Here is a 14,052-nt window from a genome sequence, read left to right as displayed (position 1 = left end):
GGTGGGCTGCCCTTTAGGAGAGGGCAAGAGACAGGTATGTGAGGTAAGGGTTAGTCTTGGAGGCCATAAGCTTTCCTAAAGAGATGGGTTTTAAGGCACTTCTTAAAAGATGCAAGACTAGGGGAGAGTCTGATGGCGGTAGGCAGGCTATTCCATAGGAAGGGAGCCGCCCGTGAGAAGTCCTGCAAGCGCGAGTTGGCCGTACGAGTGCGGACAACGGACAGGAGGTGGTCACGGGCAGAACGGAGAGACCGAGAAGTGACATACCTATGGATCTGTGAGGAGATATAAGAGGGGCTAGAGTTGTTCAGTGCTTTATAGGTGTGAGTTAGTACCTTGAATTGACTCCTATAGCATACAGGAAGCCAATGTAAGGACTGGCAGAGGGGTGAGGTGTGAGAGAAACGACTAGAGAGGAAAATCAATCTAGCAGCAGCATTCATTACGGACTGTAAGGGTGCAGTACGGCTATTGGGAAGACCAATCAGGAGAGGGTTACAATAATCCATGCGGGAAATTACTAGAGCATGGACAAGCTCCTTGGTAGTATCTGGTGCAAGAAAGGGGCGGATGCGGGCTATGTTTTTAAGATGGAATCTACAGGATTTGGCAACATGCTGGATGTGAGGCTCAAAGGTGAGACCAGAGTCAAGTATGACGCCAAGACAGCGCGCTTGCAAGGATGGACTAATGTTGGTACCACAAACTTGGAGGGAGAGCGAAAGATGAGGATCAGTATTAGGAGGAGGAAAGACAAGGAGCTCAGTTTTTGAGAGATTGAGTTTCAGAAAGCGGGAGGACATCCAGTCAGAGATGGAAGAAAGGCAAGCAGTGACACGTTGCAGGACGGCAGGGGAGAGGTCCGGGGAGGAGAGATATAGCTGGGTGTCATCAGCGTACAGGTGGTAGTGAAATCCAAAAGAGGTAATAAGTTTGCCAAGAGAGGCAGTATAAAGAGAAAATAGAAGGGGACCAAGGACGGAGCCTTGGGGAACGCCAACTGAGACAGGGCAAGGGGAGGAGGTATCATTAGAAAAGGAGACACTGAATGAGCGTTGGGAGAGATACGAGGAAAACCATGAGAGGACAGAGTCACAGAGACCAAGCGATTGAAGAGTTTGAAGAAGGAGAGCATGATCAACGGTGTCAAAGGCCGCTGAGAGGTCAAGAAGAATTAGTATGGAGTAGTGGCCTTTGGATTTAGCTTTAATCTATGATTAGGTATATGTATGTGCTTGGTTGTACCTGTGTGTGTATAGGTCTGTGATTGTATGTGTGCATGTGTATGACTGTGATTGTGTTTCTGTATGTGTGTCTGTGATTGTGTGTGTGTGTGTGTATAGGTCTATGATTATATGTGTGTGTGTATATTTGTGTATATGTGTGATTGTGTGTATATGTGTACATCTGTGGTTATGTGTATGTGTTTGCAGATAGCTCCCTCATTTGGTATCCTTAAATATGGCAATCCCACATAAGGATAACAAATAAGGGAGTTATCTACTAAACAAATGAAGTATTAACATTAAGAAAAGGGCTTTTAAAATTGTATTATATAACTTAATTATATTATATATTTTATGCGGTGCCCAAGACAATTGCTCTCTGCTCAATGTGGCCTGGGGAAGCCAAAAGGTTGGACACTCATGCTCTATATACCCATAAATCATATACAGCATGAAGAATGTTTAAAAAATAAAGAACCGGGTCCTACCCCATATCAACCAGGGGTTGTGTCTAGCTCCCTCTTCATTCCACACTTTTTTATAGTGAAGCATAAGATAAAATAGTGAAATACATGGACTTCCTGGTGCTCACTCATTCTTTAAAGTAAATCTGGCAGTCAAATTCCCTTATTGTGTCAGTGTGGGCATAACAGATAAGAAACATGCTGAAATAGCAGTTAACAGTCTTAATGTCACCACAGATAAGAAAGAAAATACACATTCCCAATAAAATTATATAATACTAGTACACAAGTGTTGGTCAAGGGCGTACTGATAAGGAAACTGCTAAATCAGGAAGTAATATTTTTACCCTTAGTAAAGAAGAAAACGCAAGAATAAAATTAGTATTGAGACTGTGCGTACACAAATCAAATAGAATATGCAGTTTATATCAGAATTATACATATGTATATCTTGAAAAGAGCTATTTTCAAAAGAAATATTAATGTAAGAGATACAATATATAGTTCCCCAACTTGCACTACATCATCTGCTAGAGGATACATGAGAGTCCGTCTCACACAAACTTTGAGGGATACAGGTAAACATTAGTTTTATATATTGTCTGAAACAATAATATCTCAGAATGACCTTGCCTGCAAATTAGAAAAGTACGAAAGAGAGGAACAACAACGCCAGGAATATAAAAGTAATAAGATACATTTTAAGTGCTGATAAAGGTGTTATAAAACATACTCTTGTAGAAAGATGTCTACTGTGCCTAGTGGCCAATCCAACATATTATTGGACAGGAGGGGTGCATTATATAGAAAAAGTCATAATCAGGCCTCTAAAATAAGTTTCAGAGTTTAATATTGGAACACTGAACTCTTGGATCTACACATCATTACTCCTGCTCAGTAATGTTGTCAAATTGTGACACTCTGGGTAAAATCCATCAAAATCTATGGCAGGTCCCCAAATATGCTTATACAAACTGTCACTTTAATTATTTTTTACCTGGCTGGTTCCATCATCAATTCATAAAATGAGAGAAAAGACATGCATTATGTCCTCTTCCTATTTATTTATGCATTGATGTGAACCTGGATGTCTGTAAAACAAAGGCAGCTATTACATGCATTGTTTTAAATGTGAATGATGTAAAATATCAAATAGTAATTGCCTAATCTATTCGTTGATATGCATGCTTAGAAGAATACAGACAAAGAGAATTAAATGCACAGTATTCCCCTACTCATAAGTATCTGGCAATTGCTTAGACGGCCACATATCTGTTTATATTTGCAGGAAACTGATAACCCTTATCATGGATAGGCAATGCATATTGTGCTCCTCCGTTAAACTCTACTGCTTCGGGCCACAATGATGCAGTAGAAGAGCACGTTTTTGTCCCAGAGATTTTGTAATTCTACTGCTAAAAATAATGAAATCTAAATGTCTTTTTGAGACGTATCGAGTTTATTCTGAAATGTAATTTTGTATTATTTTAAGGCAGCATAAAATCATAAAGCCGAATGAAGGCTGCAGAAAGCTGTAAAAGCTGAAGGATAAATACAGCATAAGTGAGGGTAATGATGAAAGTATCAAAGAGAATGTACTGAAGAAGGGGGAAGTAAAGATCATGCTTATCGGCAAAATAGGAATTTCAGACAGTGGTGGTGAATGAAGATATTTAAAGGAAAATATGAACGTTTCATTTCAACCCTTCACTCTTACCCACTTAAGTAGCAGGGGATGAGGCGAAGCAGGGGTCATAACTAATTTATAGTTTAGAGGGAAGCCACAACTTGTGGACATCACTTGCTTACAGTTCAGAAGAAACTCTCAATCCAGGGACAGCAAACTGGCAGGTTTGGAAACTTTGTAATAAAATCAGTGAACTAAAAATCGCACGTTTCTTTGGAAAGTTTGCAAACATTGAATTTTGAATAGAACAGCAACCCAAGACAGGCTATCTAGCCACTCATGTAGAAAGCGAAGTACTGCTTTGGATACAGGAACAACTATATTTTAATATCAATGAAAGAATCTTCAAAATATGCATCATATACAGAAAGCAGATGTTTGACACTCTAGCACAGTTTTCTTTTGATTGTTGGGAATATTTGGATTGGCTTAATATTATTCTGATCTCTGGGTTCATGGACTTGGTTCTAGACTTTTACTGATTTCTGTTGTCCTTGACATTGCTAGTTAGTTTGCTGGCTATTCTGCTTATCTGAAGTCTGATTGTTTCTTGTCTTGCAATAGTCCTTGAGTTGTTTCTGACCATGCTAAGGATGACTAATTTCTATTTCTGTCTGAAAGGCTATTAGCTGACCTTCTGTACATTGGGTTTTTTCTTGATCTTTGACGTTCTTCAGTGGGTTTCTATGTTTTATCTTCGGAACTCCATCGAAGTTGTCAGGTTTAATCTGGGTTTCCAAAAATGGTAACATGATGTTTGGCAGTGAATCCCTATGAATGCTAAAGTTAGACAATTTAATTACATAGTTTTACGAAACATAATAAACAAAATAAACAATACTAACTAAAGGGACACTATACGCACCAAGACCATTTCATCTAATTGAATTGGTATGGGGATGCAGTGCTCCTATACCCTTAAAGGGATACTACAGACATCAAAACAGATTTAGCTTGAATGGACCTTATAGACACCTAGACCATTTCATATCATTGAAGTGATATTGGTGCAGTGTTACTGTTCCCTTAATTCAGCAATGTAAAACATTACAGTTTTAGAAAAACTGCAATGTTTAAATTGTAGGGTTAAGACTACCTCTAGTGGCTGTCTACCAGACAACCACTAGAGGCGCTTCCTACAGTCTCATTGGGTTTGACTCTGTGAAAAAACTCCGGACATCCTCACGCTGTGCATGAGGATGTCCAGGGTATAGAAAATCCCCATAGGGAAGCATTGAGCATTTAACATTAGCAGAGAAGGAGTATATGTAAAAATGTTATTTTCTAATCCTTTATTTGCCACCGGGGGAGGTTTAAGGGGTGGAGGGGCAGTTTTGTATTCCGAATATTATAGGTTTCTTTTATATACTTTTTGTATACAGATTATGCTCCTGCTGTCTCACTGCTCAATTATGCGCCGTTTAGCTGTTGAATCAATTTTGTTACTGTTTATGAAGCTCTAGCCACACCTCCCCTGGCTGTGAGTCAGCCTGCATGAAAAAAAAAATAGTTTTGCTTTTATTCAAATGTTAAAGGCTTATTCCAACCACCATGGTCTCTTCAGTGATTTGCAGTGGTCATGGTGGTAGGAGTCAGTATGTGCAGTATTCCGCTTGAAACACTGGATATACTGAGATATTTGGAAATGTGTGCTGCGGGATAGCTGCACCCGTGCATGCACTCTGAGACGGCGAAATGGCACACAGGCTTCTCTACTTACTATATTTGCACTGATGACAACTGAAGTGCATGATGCTACTAAGAATGGTTATTTCCGGTTGTCATTTATAGCCAATACTTATCTCTTTGATTGGTTTAAATATAAATCTTGATTCCAGAAAGAAATACGATATTTGTTGTTCAATTGCATATGTAGTAGGTAGACAATTCCCCATTCAGGTGCAAAAAAGTTCTTATAAAATAATTCTATACAAGGTCTCAATGTTACATTTTGTTTTTAATGTTTTAAGCTATGTGACTCTTTAACCCATATCAGTATAAGCACACACAAGTACATGCACTGCCAGGGGTTACAGACTATATCAGGTCTTTGAAATGTCTTACGTGAATTGGGTGGGTGATGATGACTTTTTTATTCCCCCTGTATTTATGTATATGAACCCGTAATACCTAAACAAAAAATGCGTATGTTGTATCTTCCCATTTTAAACTTAAAGAATATTTAGATAAATAAAAATATATATTTTTATTGCAGGCATTTTGGCCAATGTATTCCGAAATCAAGCGACGAGCATGACAAAGGGACGGAAATGGTGTATATTTGATGGACCAGTGGATGCAGTGTGGGTAGAAAATATGAACACAGTTCTAGACGATAACAAGAAGGTAAATGGAATGAAGTGCATTGATTTTATTTATCTTGAAATGCTATTTGCCCTTGTGTACCTCGTTCAATTTGAGGCCAGTATTATTTCTAACACACAGCTGAATAGCTGGTTAGTGGAAAAATAGCAGAGTTCATCTCAGTTTTTAATGCATTTCTATTTATAACACACCTGTGCAATATTTTTTTTTTTTTTACAGTTTAGCATAAATGGGGGTCTGTTTCCAAGGGTAAGAGATGTTTAAAAATATACTTGAATTCTGTAAGTATATGTTATGGTACAATTATTTTACTTTTCTAAATAGTCGTTATATATTGAAAGAAATGTAAGTTTGTTATTTTTTATAACACAGAAAAAAAATGTATTTTCCTAGCAGTTGCTTATAGATAGCCAGAGAATTATACTCCTAAAAAAAAAAAAAGGACGGAAATTCACAAGATCAGAGCCCAATGGTATCATCTCACTATTAAAAATAACACTTTCATTTTTAAGATATAATATAACAATAAATTATAAATATGTAAAGAAATCATAAAAATTAAAATACACAGCATTCAAATTCCTGTAGTTATTTTAAATCCTCAGGATCCTCAGAAACCACAGCCCTAACCGGAACACTAAATAACAAACTCAACAAAGGTCATGTAATAAAACCTATAACAAACCTAATCAAACAGACAACACTACGTTTCTCCTAGTCTGAACCCTACCAGTATGTACCCCCTTGACCTAACCTTTACAATATTTCTAAACTGCTAGCAGCTCACTGGTATGGGGGATTCAATATTCACAGCGATCTGACGATATTTATACCGCCATAAAGCGCCAAAAAGGTACAGTTACCGACCCAGAACATAATGGCACAGAAAGCCACCAAAAAATCTACTGTAAGCTGAAGCAGACTAGTCTGCAAATCTTGGCACTAACCATGCAGAATCCAAGATGACACTGGCGATCAGCACTCCCCTGCGTACTGCTCGGATAAGAGTGACGAGACCTCCATTTCTACAGCCCACGCAGCTCCTGCTTCAGAATCATCAATTCAGAGGATGCTGTATGAACTACAGGCGAACATGCAAGCTAAATTTGCCAAACTTGCCAAAGATGTCAGGGCAGATGTACAGGCGATCGGGGAATGCACGGCCCAGCAGGAAGACAAGATGTAAGAAATTATTGGGGCTCACAACACCCTGGCGGCAGCGTATGAGCTTATGGAGGCTAAGCTGGAGGCACTCACCGCCAAAGTAGCTGACCATGAAGACCGTGATCGCCGCAACAACATTAGGCTCAGGGGCATACCAGAAGAGATAAAAACCATCGGAAATCCAAGATTATGCAAAGGCCCTATTCAAGGCCTTAGCCCCATAGCTCTCTGACAATGAGGTATGCCTCGACCGCATGCACCGCCTTGCCAAGTACTAAAGCTTCGTGTACAATCTCAAAGACGACCCCAATACCCATATCCCCACTACAGAAGATATACACACATTCTTAGATACGGTAAGCCTACCCTCTCAGCTGAGGACATAGAACAGCTCTATAACCATTTGATCCCTCCAAAATGTCACAAACGATCTGACTATTACAGAAATACAAAGCGCCAGGACCTGACAGGTTCACAAACGGATGTTATCAAACATGCCAGGATATCCTTACACCATACCTCACCTTGCTCTTCAACAAATGCTATCTCTCAGGTTCTCTGCCTGAAGAAATGTTACAGGCCCACATATCCACCTTGCCGAAACCCAATGCCAGAATTTTAGGCCAATTTCCCTCCTTAACTGTGACACCAAAATTTACGCAAATATTCTTTCTAATAGGCTGGCAAATGTACTCCCTAAACTAGTCCACAATGACCAATCAGGGTTTGTAAAGACCAGACAAGCACTGACAACACTTAAAGGTTATACCACCTGCTGCTCACACATTGAGGCTCACACAAAATTAATTTACAGGTGATATCTCACACCAAACCGCCTACACAAGATATACTCAGGGACACCGAATACCTGTTGGAGGTGCAACACAGACATAGGTAATATGACCCACATATGGTGGACATGCCCGGCAGCCATTGTGGTCTGGGGTTGGGACACTCTTCAGGGACTTGGCCATGATAGACATTCCTATCAACACTCACACATGCCTATTCCTTCTATTTCCACCAAAATATCAAATGCTGATAAGTAAAGGGTGATAATTATCTCCTTAAGGACACATGACGGAAATATTCCGTCATGATTCCCTTTTATTTCAGAAGTTGTGTCCTTAAGGGGTTATCATCCTCGCAGCTTGTAATCTTATAGTTTGCTCATGGAAACAGTCCATATGCCCCTCGATCCCCCAACTGCTAGTCAAGGTTCAACAATATTTTACTTATGAGGAGATGTCTGCTGACTCAATCACCAAGGTTGAAAAATTGCTAGAGGTTTGGCAGCCTTGGCTGCAATACAAAAAAGACCATATGCCCACACTTGACTCAGGCGACATAGATAACACTACCCGAATTACTATTGAACCTTACAGGCCCCAATCAAGTAACCAAGTTGTCCCACTTGCCAAACGTTCTGACTAGATCAGAGCTCTAGGATAAGAACTTCATCTCCTTCCTAATGTTACTTCCCAGCCCAACATACACAAACGCATATACGGCCCAAAAGTGAATTGTCAATGTTTACATAGTTGTGTATGCTATTGGATTAATGCTGTACTTCACCTGTAGAACATCAGTTAACAGTTTATGTACTGTTGTATATATGACATTCTAAGATTGCATATGCTGTGTACGAACTCGGATGACTTATCTACAGTATGTACCCCCTTTCCACCCTCCCTTCTTCTTATTTCTGTACCCCTTCCCTCCCCATTGTCTTTTGTCTTTGCTACTCAAAATGCAAAACAAAAAATTATTTTAAAAAATTCTAAACTTAAGCTATCTTCTAACGATCAATACTCCACTAAGACTAACTGAAAGCTCTCCTCTAACCGTTCACACTAGTAACTCTAACACCTATCTTTTGTCAAACCCATAAGTTCAAATAATCACAGTAGCCTAAATAGATATAATCAGAGCTTAAAATGTCAAGTCATACACTACTAGACAGTCCTAGAAGTTACTTGCCACAAGCATGGTGGGTCCATCACACACTCACCAGGGTCAAATGTTTACTTGCCAAGGCTGAATTTTCACTCATCAATAGCTAGTGGTTGAGTAGAAGTTTTAAGTCTTGGATATACAGTATAACCCAAGACACAGATACATTTATTAAGATATATACAATTAAATAGTTTCAGATACATTATTATAATTTGTGGATACATCACCACTCCCAATTGTGTTTTTAGTTTTCTCAAATGTTACATCTAAATGTAACCACCTTTCACTAAACATGTATATTCATGTGATGTCTCCAGGGTCTGCAATCATATTCATCTAATGTGATAGCCTATGCTACATGTCTTTTTTTAACAAAGTATTTTGTTTTGTCCATTGATGTAAAGTTATATAAGTTGTCAGTATGCTATGGAGAGCAGAGATGATGGAATGTGAGCCTAGAACAGGTGTGTAAATAATTATGTAGCATATGTCCGACAAGGCACAAGACAGTAACTAAGACAAAACTAATAACTGTAATAGCTTTAAAGCCCTTACACCATGTTAAAATTAAAATAAAAAAAACACAAAATATAGGCAGTTTTTAAATGTAAATTTAATGAGACAAAACTCTCAAAGGTGACTGGTTCTTTTAAAGAAATATTTTTCTCATTATGGTCATAGCACTGTGGGTCACTAGAAACTGATGGTTTGTTCTAGGAACTTAAGCAATTTATAGCCTTTGCTACAAAAACTTTTTAAGGTAATTAGGTTTTATCCAGCTCAAGGGACTTTAATTTTCTATATTTCTTGATTACGCTATAATTCCAGATACCTAATTTCTGCAGGTTTTCCACAAACTGTGTTTTGCTTATAGTAGTTAATAGAAATATCTTCAAATTGAACATGCACTGAGTTTCAAATAGATTCATATAAATGCAACTTTGATTGTCACCTATTATTGCGAAAACATTTGACATTGCATATACAATTCATTTCTCTGAAGATGTACGTCCTTTTAATACACATTATGTTATATTCTGCAGCTTTGTCTCATGAGTGGAGAAATAATTCAAATGAGTTTGCAACAAAACGTGATTTTTGAAGTTCTGGATCTTGAGCAGGCATCTCCTGCGACTGTCAGTAGGTAAGACTACATGAATATTTTGTGTTTGCTACATTTAACCCTTAGAACTCTAGATTGAATGCCTTGATAATGGTAATTGATGATATCATGCCCGACAAAAACATTTCAACCCAATTGAAAAGTCAATTGTGACATGGAGACCCATATTACATTAGCAAACCAAGTACAAACCCTAGATATGATGGTAATATAGACTACTCACGTTTTTAGGTAATTCTCTTCCTACTTACTATAAATGTCTTTATAGCTCAGTATGAATGCCTTTCGAAGATGGTCAGGAAATAAACTAAATTCCTTGATTAGGAAGTTTTTAAGTGCATCACTGTGCTGTGTTTAAAAATATTCATTTTTTATTTCTTTCCTACCAGCTATGATGGATGAACTAACCCATTAAACCATATGAGAACATTTGTACCAGTTAAAGTTACAATACTGTATTCCTAAGTTTATTGAGTCATATTTTCAGAATTCATTTTTAACCCATATTGTGCTAGTGATGCCAGATGTGTTGTGCATGATTGTCTAGTTCTAGATATATAGACAGTTACATTTTATGCTATTAAGGATGGATGAAATAGAGCTCTCAGGATGCAGGAAAAGGACAGGCCTGGATGAAATAGAGCTCTAAGGATACAGGAAAAGGATAGGCCATAACCTAATTTAGAGCAGAAACTACATAGGTTTTAAAATCGAATTTGCTGGAAAAGGAATATGGGCTAATTACTGACCATGATGACCACTAATGCGAATGAATGGACTTAAATAAAGACAAGGACCATTTGACTACTTATTTATTGCCTGTGGTTTCAACTTATCCCCTGTTGCATCTTACAAGATGCCTTTATTAAATGTTCTCTCTCTTCTGCTTTTCTTACCGAGAGAAAGGAATATCATCCTACATCTTAGGTAGGTAGGCTGGTATATTACTGGATATTAGGGAGGACAAGTTAAACGCAGAAAGATTCTAAGAGGTGAAGCACAAGCAAAGCAATGTTCAATAGAAGTTTAGAATAAGCCTAGGTCGAGGTACTAGAAAATCACATAATCGAGTAAACAAGCTGTGTCAACAAATACATATAACAATTGGGAAACCTACGCAATTCATATAAAGGAATGTTAATGAACTCAGGAATGAGCTAACAGATATCATACTTCTACTTATTGAGGAGTATGTTTTAATAGCAAATAGTGATGTCACTAACACCATCTATCTATATGAGAACGGCAACACCTGAAGATGTGCACTGATGCATGACTCAGGCACCCAGAGGCAAGGGCAGAAGCTGATACAAATGCTCAAGGATTATAAATGACATAGAGGAGCAGCATTCGGCATCAGCCTGGCTAAGCAGCGTTGGTGTTTTACACAGCGCATCAGAACGAACGGTCGAGATATGTGCAACGTTTGTTGTAACAGCAGCATATTTTTAAAAGTAAATCAACTAAAATATGACAATTATTATATTCGCAAGAGAGTACTGCCCTTGGTTGCTATGCTTCCATTAATATACTGAGAATTGCAGACATATGTCAATTGCCCCGTAATGTAGGCAATTTTTTAATTTATTTTTTAAATCAAATACGGATGTCTTTATTTTAGAAAAAATATGTTTCTGCATGAATTAGTGGAGTGTGACAAGCAATCACTCTATTGCTTAAACATAAAGGCTACATAGGTTTTAAAATCGAATTTGCTGGAAAAGGAATATGGGCTAATTACTGACCATGATGACCACTAATGCGAATGAATGGACTTAAATAAAGACAAGGACCATTTGACTACTTATTTATTGCCTGTGGTTTCAACTTATCCCCTGTTGCATCTTACAAGATGCCTTTATTAAATGTTCTCTCTCTTCTGCTTTTCTTACCGAGAGAAAGGAATATCATCCTACATCTTAATACCGTTATCTGAACAAAATATTCCAATAGATTCCCTTGGGGCCAATATGACCTTAAAGAAGATATGAATGTTTTTGCAGCAGAGATAATATGTTCTGCTGTAGTAATATGATGCCATTGCTTTATGTTAAATAGCAGATTTGAACGATATAATATAAACCCTTGAAATGTGTATTCGTTGCTATACTAGATTTATTTTCTGAACAACAAAGCACCTAAGGTCCCATTGAGTGCCTGCACATAATAGTTTTCTGCACTGGTTTATTAACTTGTTATTGCAATTAGGAACCAAGGAGTATACGGAATATTGAAATTTGCAATTATTATTTTTTTTTCTCCAAAAACAGTTATTAATATTCATCACGGCAGCTTTCCTCGTGAAATAATTGCTTGAACAAAAATGTAATATAAAATCTGAAAAGGCAAAATGCTGGTAGTGTAACTTAACAGAACAGACAAACAGGAAAAACTACCTTATACTAGGTTGACATGTTTAATAGGACAAGCCGTGTAAGCTTCTGGAGAGCAAAAATCGTAATATATTGCAGTTTCGTGATAGTTCAGGGGTCCTTGCTTCAGTGCTGACATGCAGACCACTGATTGTGAGAGGTCTTTAATCCACAAGCATGGAAGCAGCATTCTACGGAGACCCAGCTCGTTTCAAAACATTTTACTAACCCATCAAATTAAGGAAGTGAATAAAATAGGAATCAAAAAGTACACAGAAAGACCTTATGGGTTTTGCCCCAACAAAAAATGCTTCTGTCTGTCTGTCTATCTTGGAAGCTGTTGGAAAAAAACAACAAGAACATAGAGACAGAACTGTGATAAATGTTAATATTGATAGGAGAAAGCTGTATCAACGAGTCATGTCTTAATTTTATTTCAAATTGGGCATAGTTGTTCTTATGTCCAGGTGGAGGATGTTTTAGAACTATGCACTCTGGGAAATTAACTCCTCTTTTTATCCTGATTCATATGACAATCATACCTGCTGCAGTTGAAGACCTCAGGTGCTTTAAGCAGACCATAAATAATTATATGTACTGTAGATATTATGGCCTGTGCCCTCCACATCTGCATTCTGCTCCATTTCAGTCTGGAATGATGCCTTTCGTTAAAATCCACACACTTCTAGTATCTAAGCCAAATATAAAGTTTTTATTACCAACGTCATATGGAGTTCAATGAGAGAGATGTTCCAGTCCTGAATACCCACTCATGCACCTTCTGGTGATGCAAGAATGATGCATAGTCTTTACTTAGTTAATGCCTCCGGCCACCAAGATTCATTTTATTACTATGGTTATAATAAGTGCATTGTGTTTGCCACTAATTTGTAAGTTACTTAAACATTGTTTTCACCATGGCTGGACTGCAGCGACCTCAGCATTATAATGAATTAAAGGGACACTAATGGAAGCAAAACAACTTTAGCTTAATGAAGTAGTCATGGTGTACAGATCATGCCCCTGCAGTCTCACTTCTCAATTCTCTGACAGTTAGGATTTAAATCACTTTGTTTATACAGCCCTAGTCACACCTCCCTGTATGTGACTTGAACAGCTTTCCTAAAATCTTCATGTAAAGAAAAATCGAATTTTTCATTTATTGCACATTCTGTTTAATTTAGAATTTCTTATCTCCTACTCTGTTAATAACCTGCTACAGCCTGCCTGCAGTAGTCTCTTATGTGTGTTTAAAGTTCAATTTACGGAGCATTAGATAAAAACTTCTAAAATAAGTTAACATCTGATTGAAAAGGAGACCATATTTTTTATGAAAACAGTGTGTGTCATTGTCAGGGAAGAAGTGACTAGGGCTGCATAAATGGAACAAAGGTGGTTTAACTCCTAAATGGCAGATAATTGAGCAGTGAGACTGCAGGGGCATTTTCTACACACTAAAATGGCTTAATTTAGCTAAAGTTGTTTTATGTCTATAGTATCCCTTTAAGGTTATAGTTCTTAATGTACCATGCTATGTATTATATTTGGTTTGCATTGTTATGCTTCACTTTGACACTGACTTATGAATCTTACAGTGGAAGCTTTCTCGCAGGAACCATAGAAATGAATGTATTATTTTGTAGGGTCTCTCACTGCTTGCAGCTTTTGTAAAACAGTATTCAGTTATTTTTCAGAGATTTCTCTGAATAGTAACAAAACGTTAAAGGGTCAATCC

General features: G+C 37.7%; 1 protein-coding gene across 1 annotated transcript in view; it reads left to right on the top strand.

Moving 5' to 3' along the window:
• The window catches only part of LOC134601623 (dynein axonemal heavy chain 3-like), an 875,684-nt gene that overhangs the window by 468,208 nt on the left and 393,424 nt on the right, over window positions 1–14,052 (top strand). The window contains exons 35-36 of the mRNA XM_063446141.1: window positions 5,593–5,723; window positions 9,866–9,966. Coding sequence (XP_063302211.1) covers window positions 5,593–5,723; window positions 9,866–9,966 — 232 coding nt within the window. The remainder of the gene's footprint in view (window positions 1–5,592; window positions 5,724–9,865; window positions 9,967–14,052) is intronic.

This window comes from Pelobates fuscus, chromosome 3 (assembly GCF_036172605.1).
Source record: "Pelobates fuscus isolate aPelFus1 chromosome 3, aPelFus1.pri, whole genome shotgun sequence".
Classification (NCBI taxonomy): domain Eukaryota; kingdom Metazoa; phylum Chordata; class Amphibia; order Anura; family Pelobatidae; genus Pelobates; species Pelobates fuscus.
Note: the sequence above shows the minus strand (reverse complement) of the source record. Positions and strands in the feature narration are given on the sequence as shown.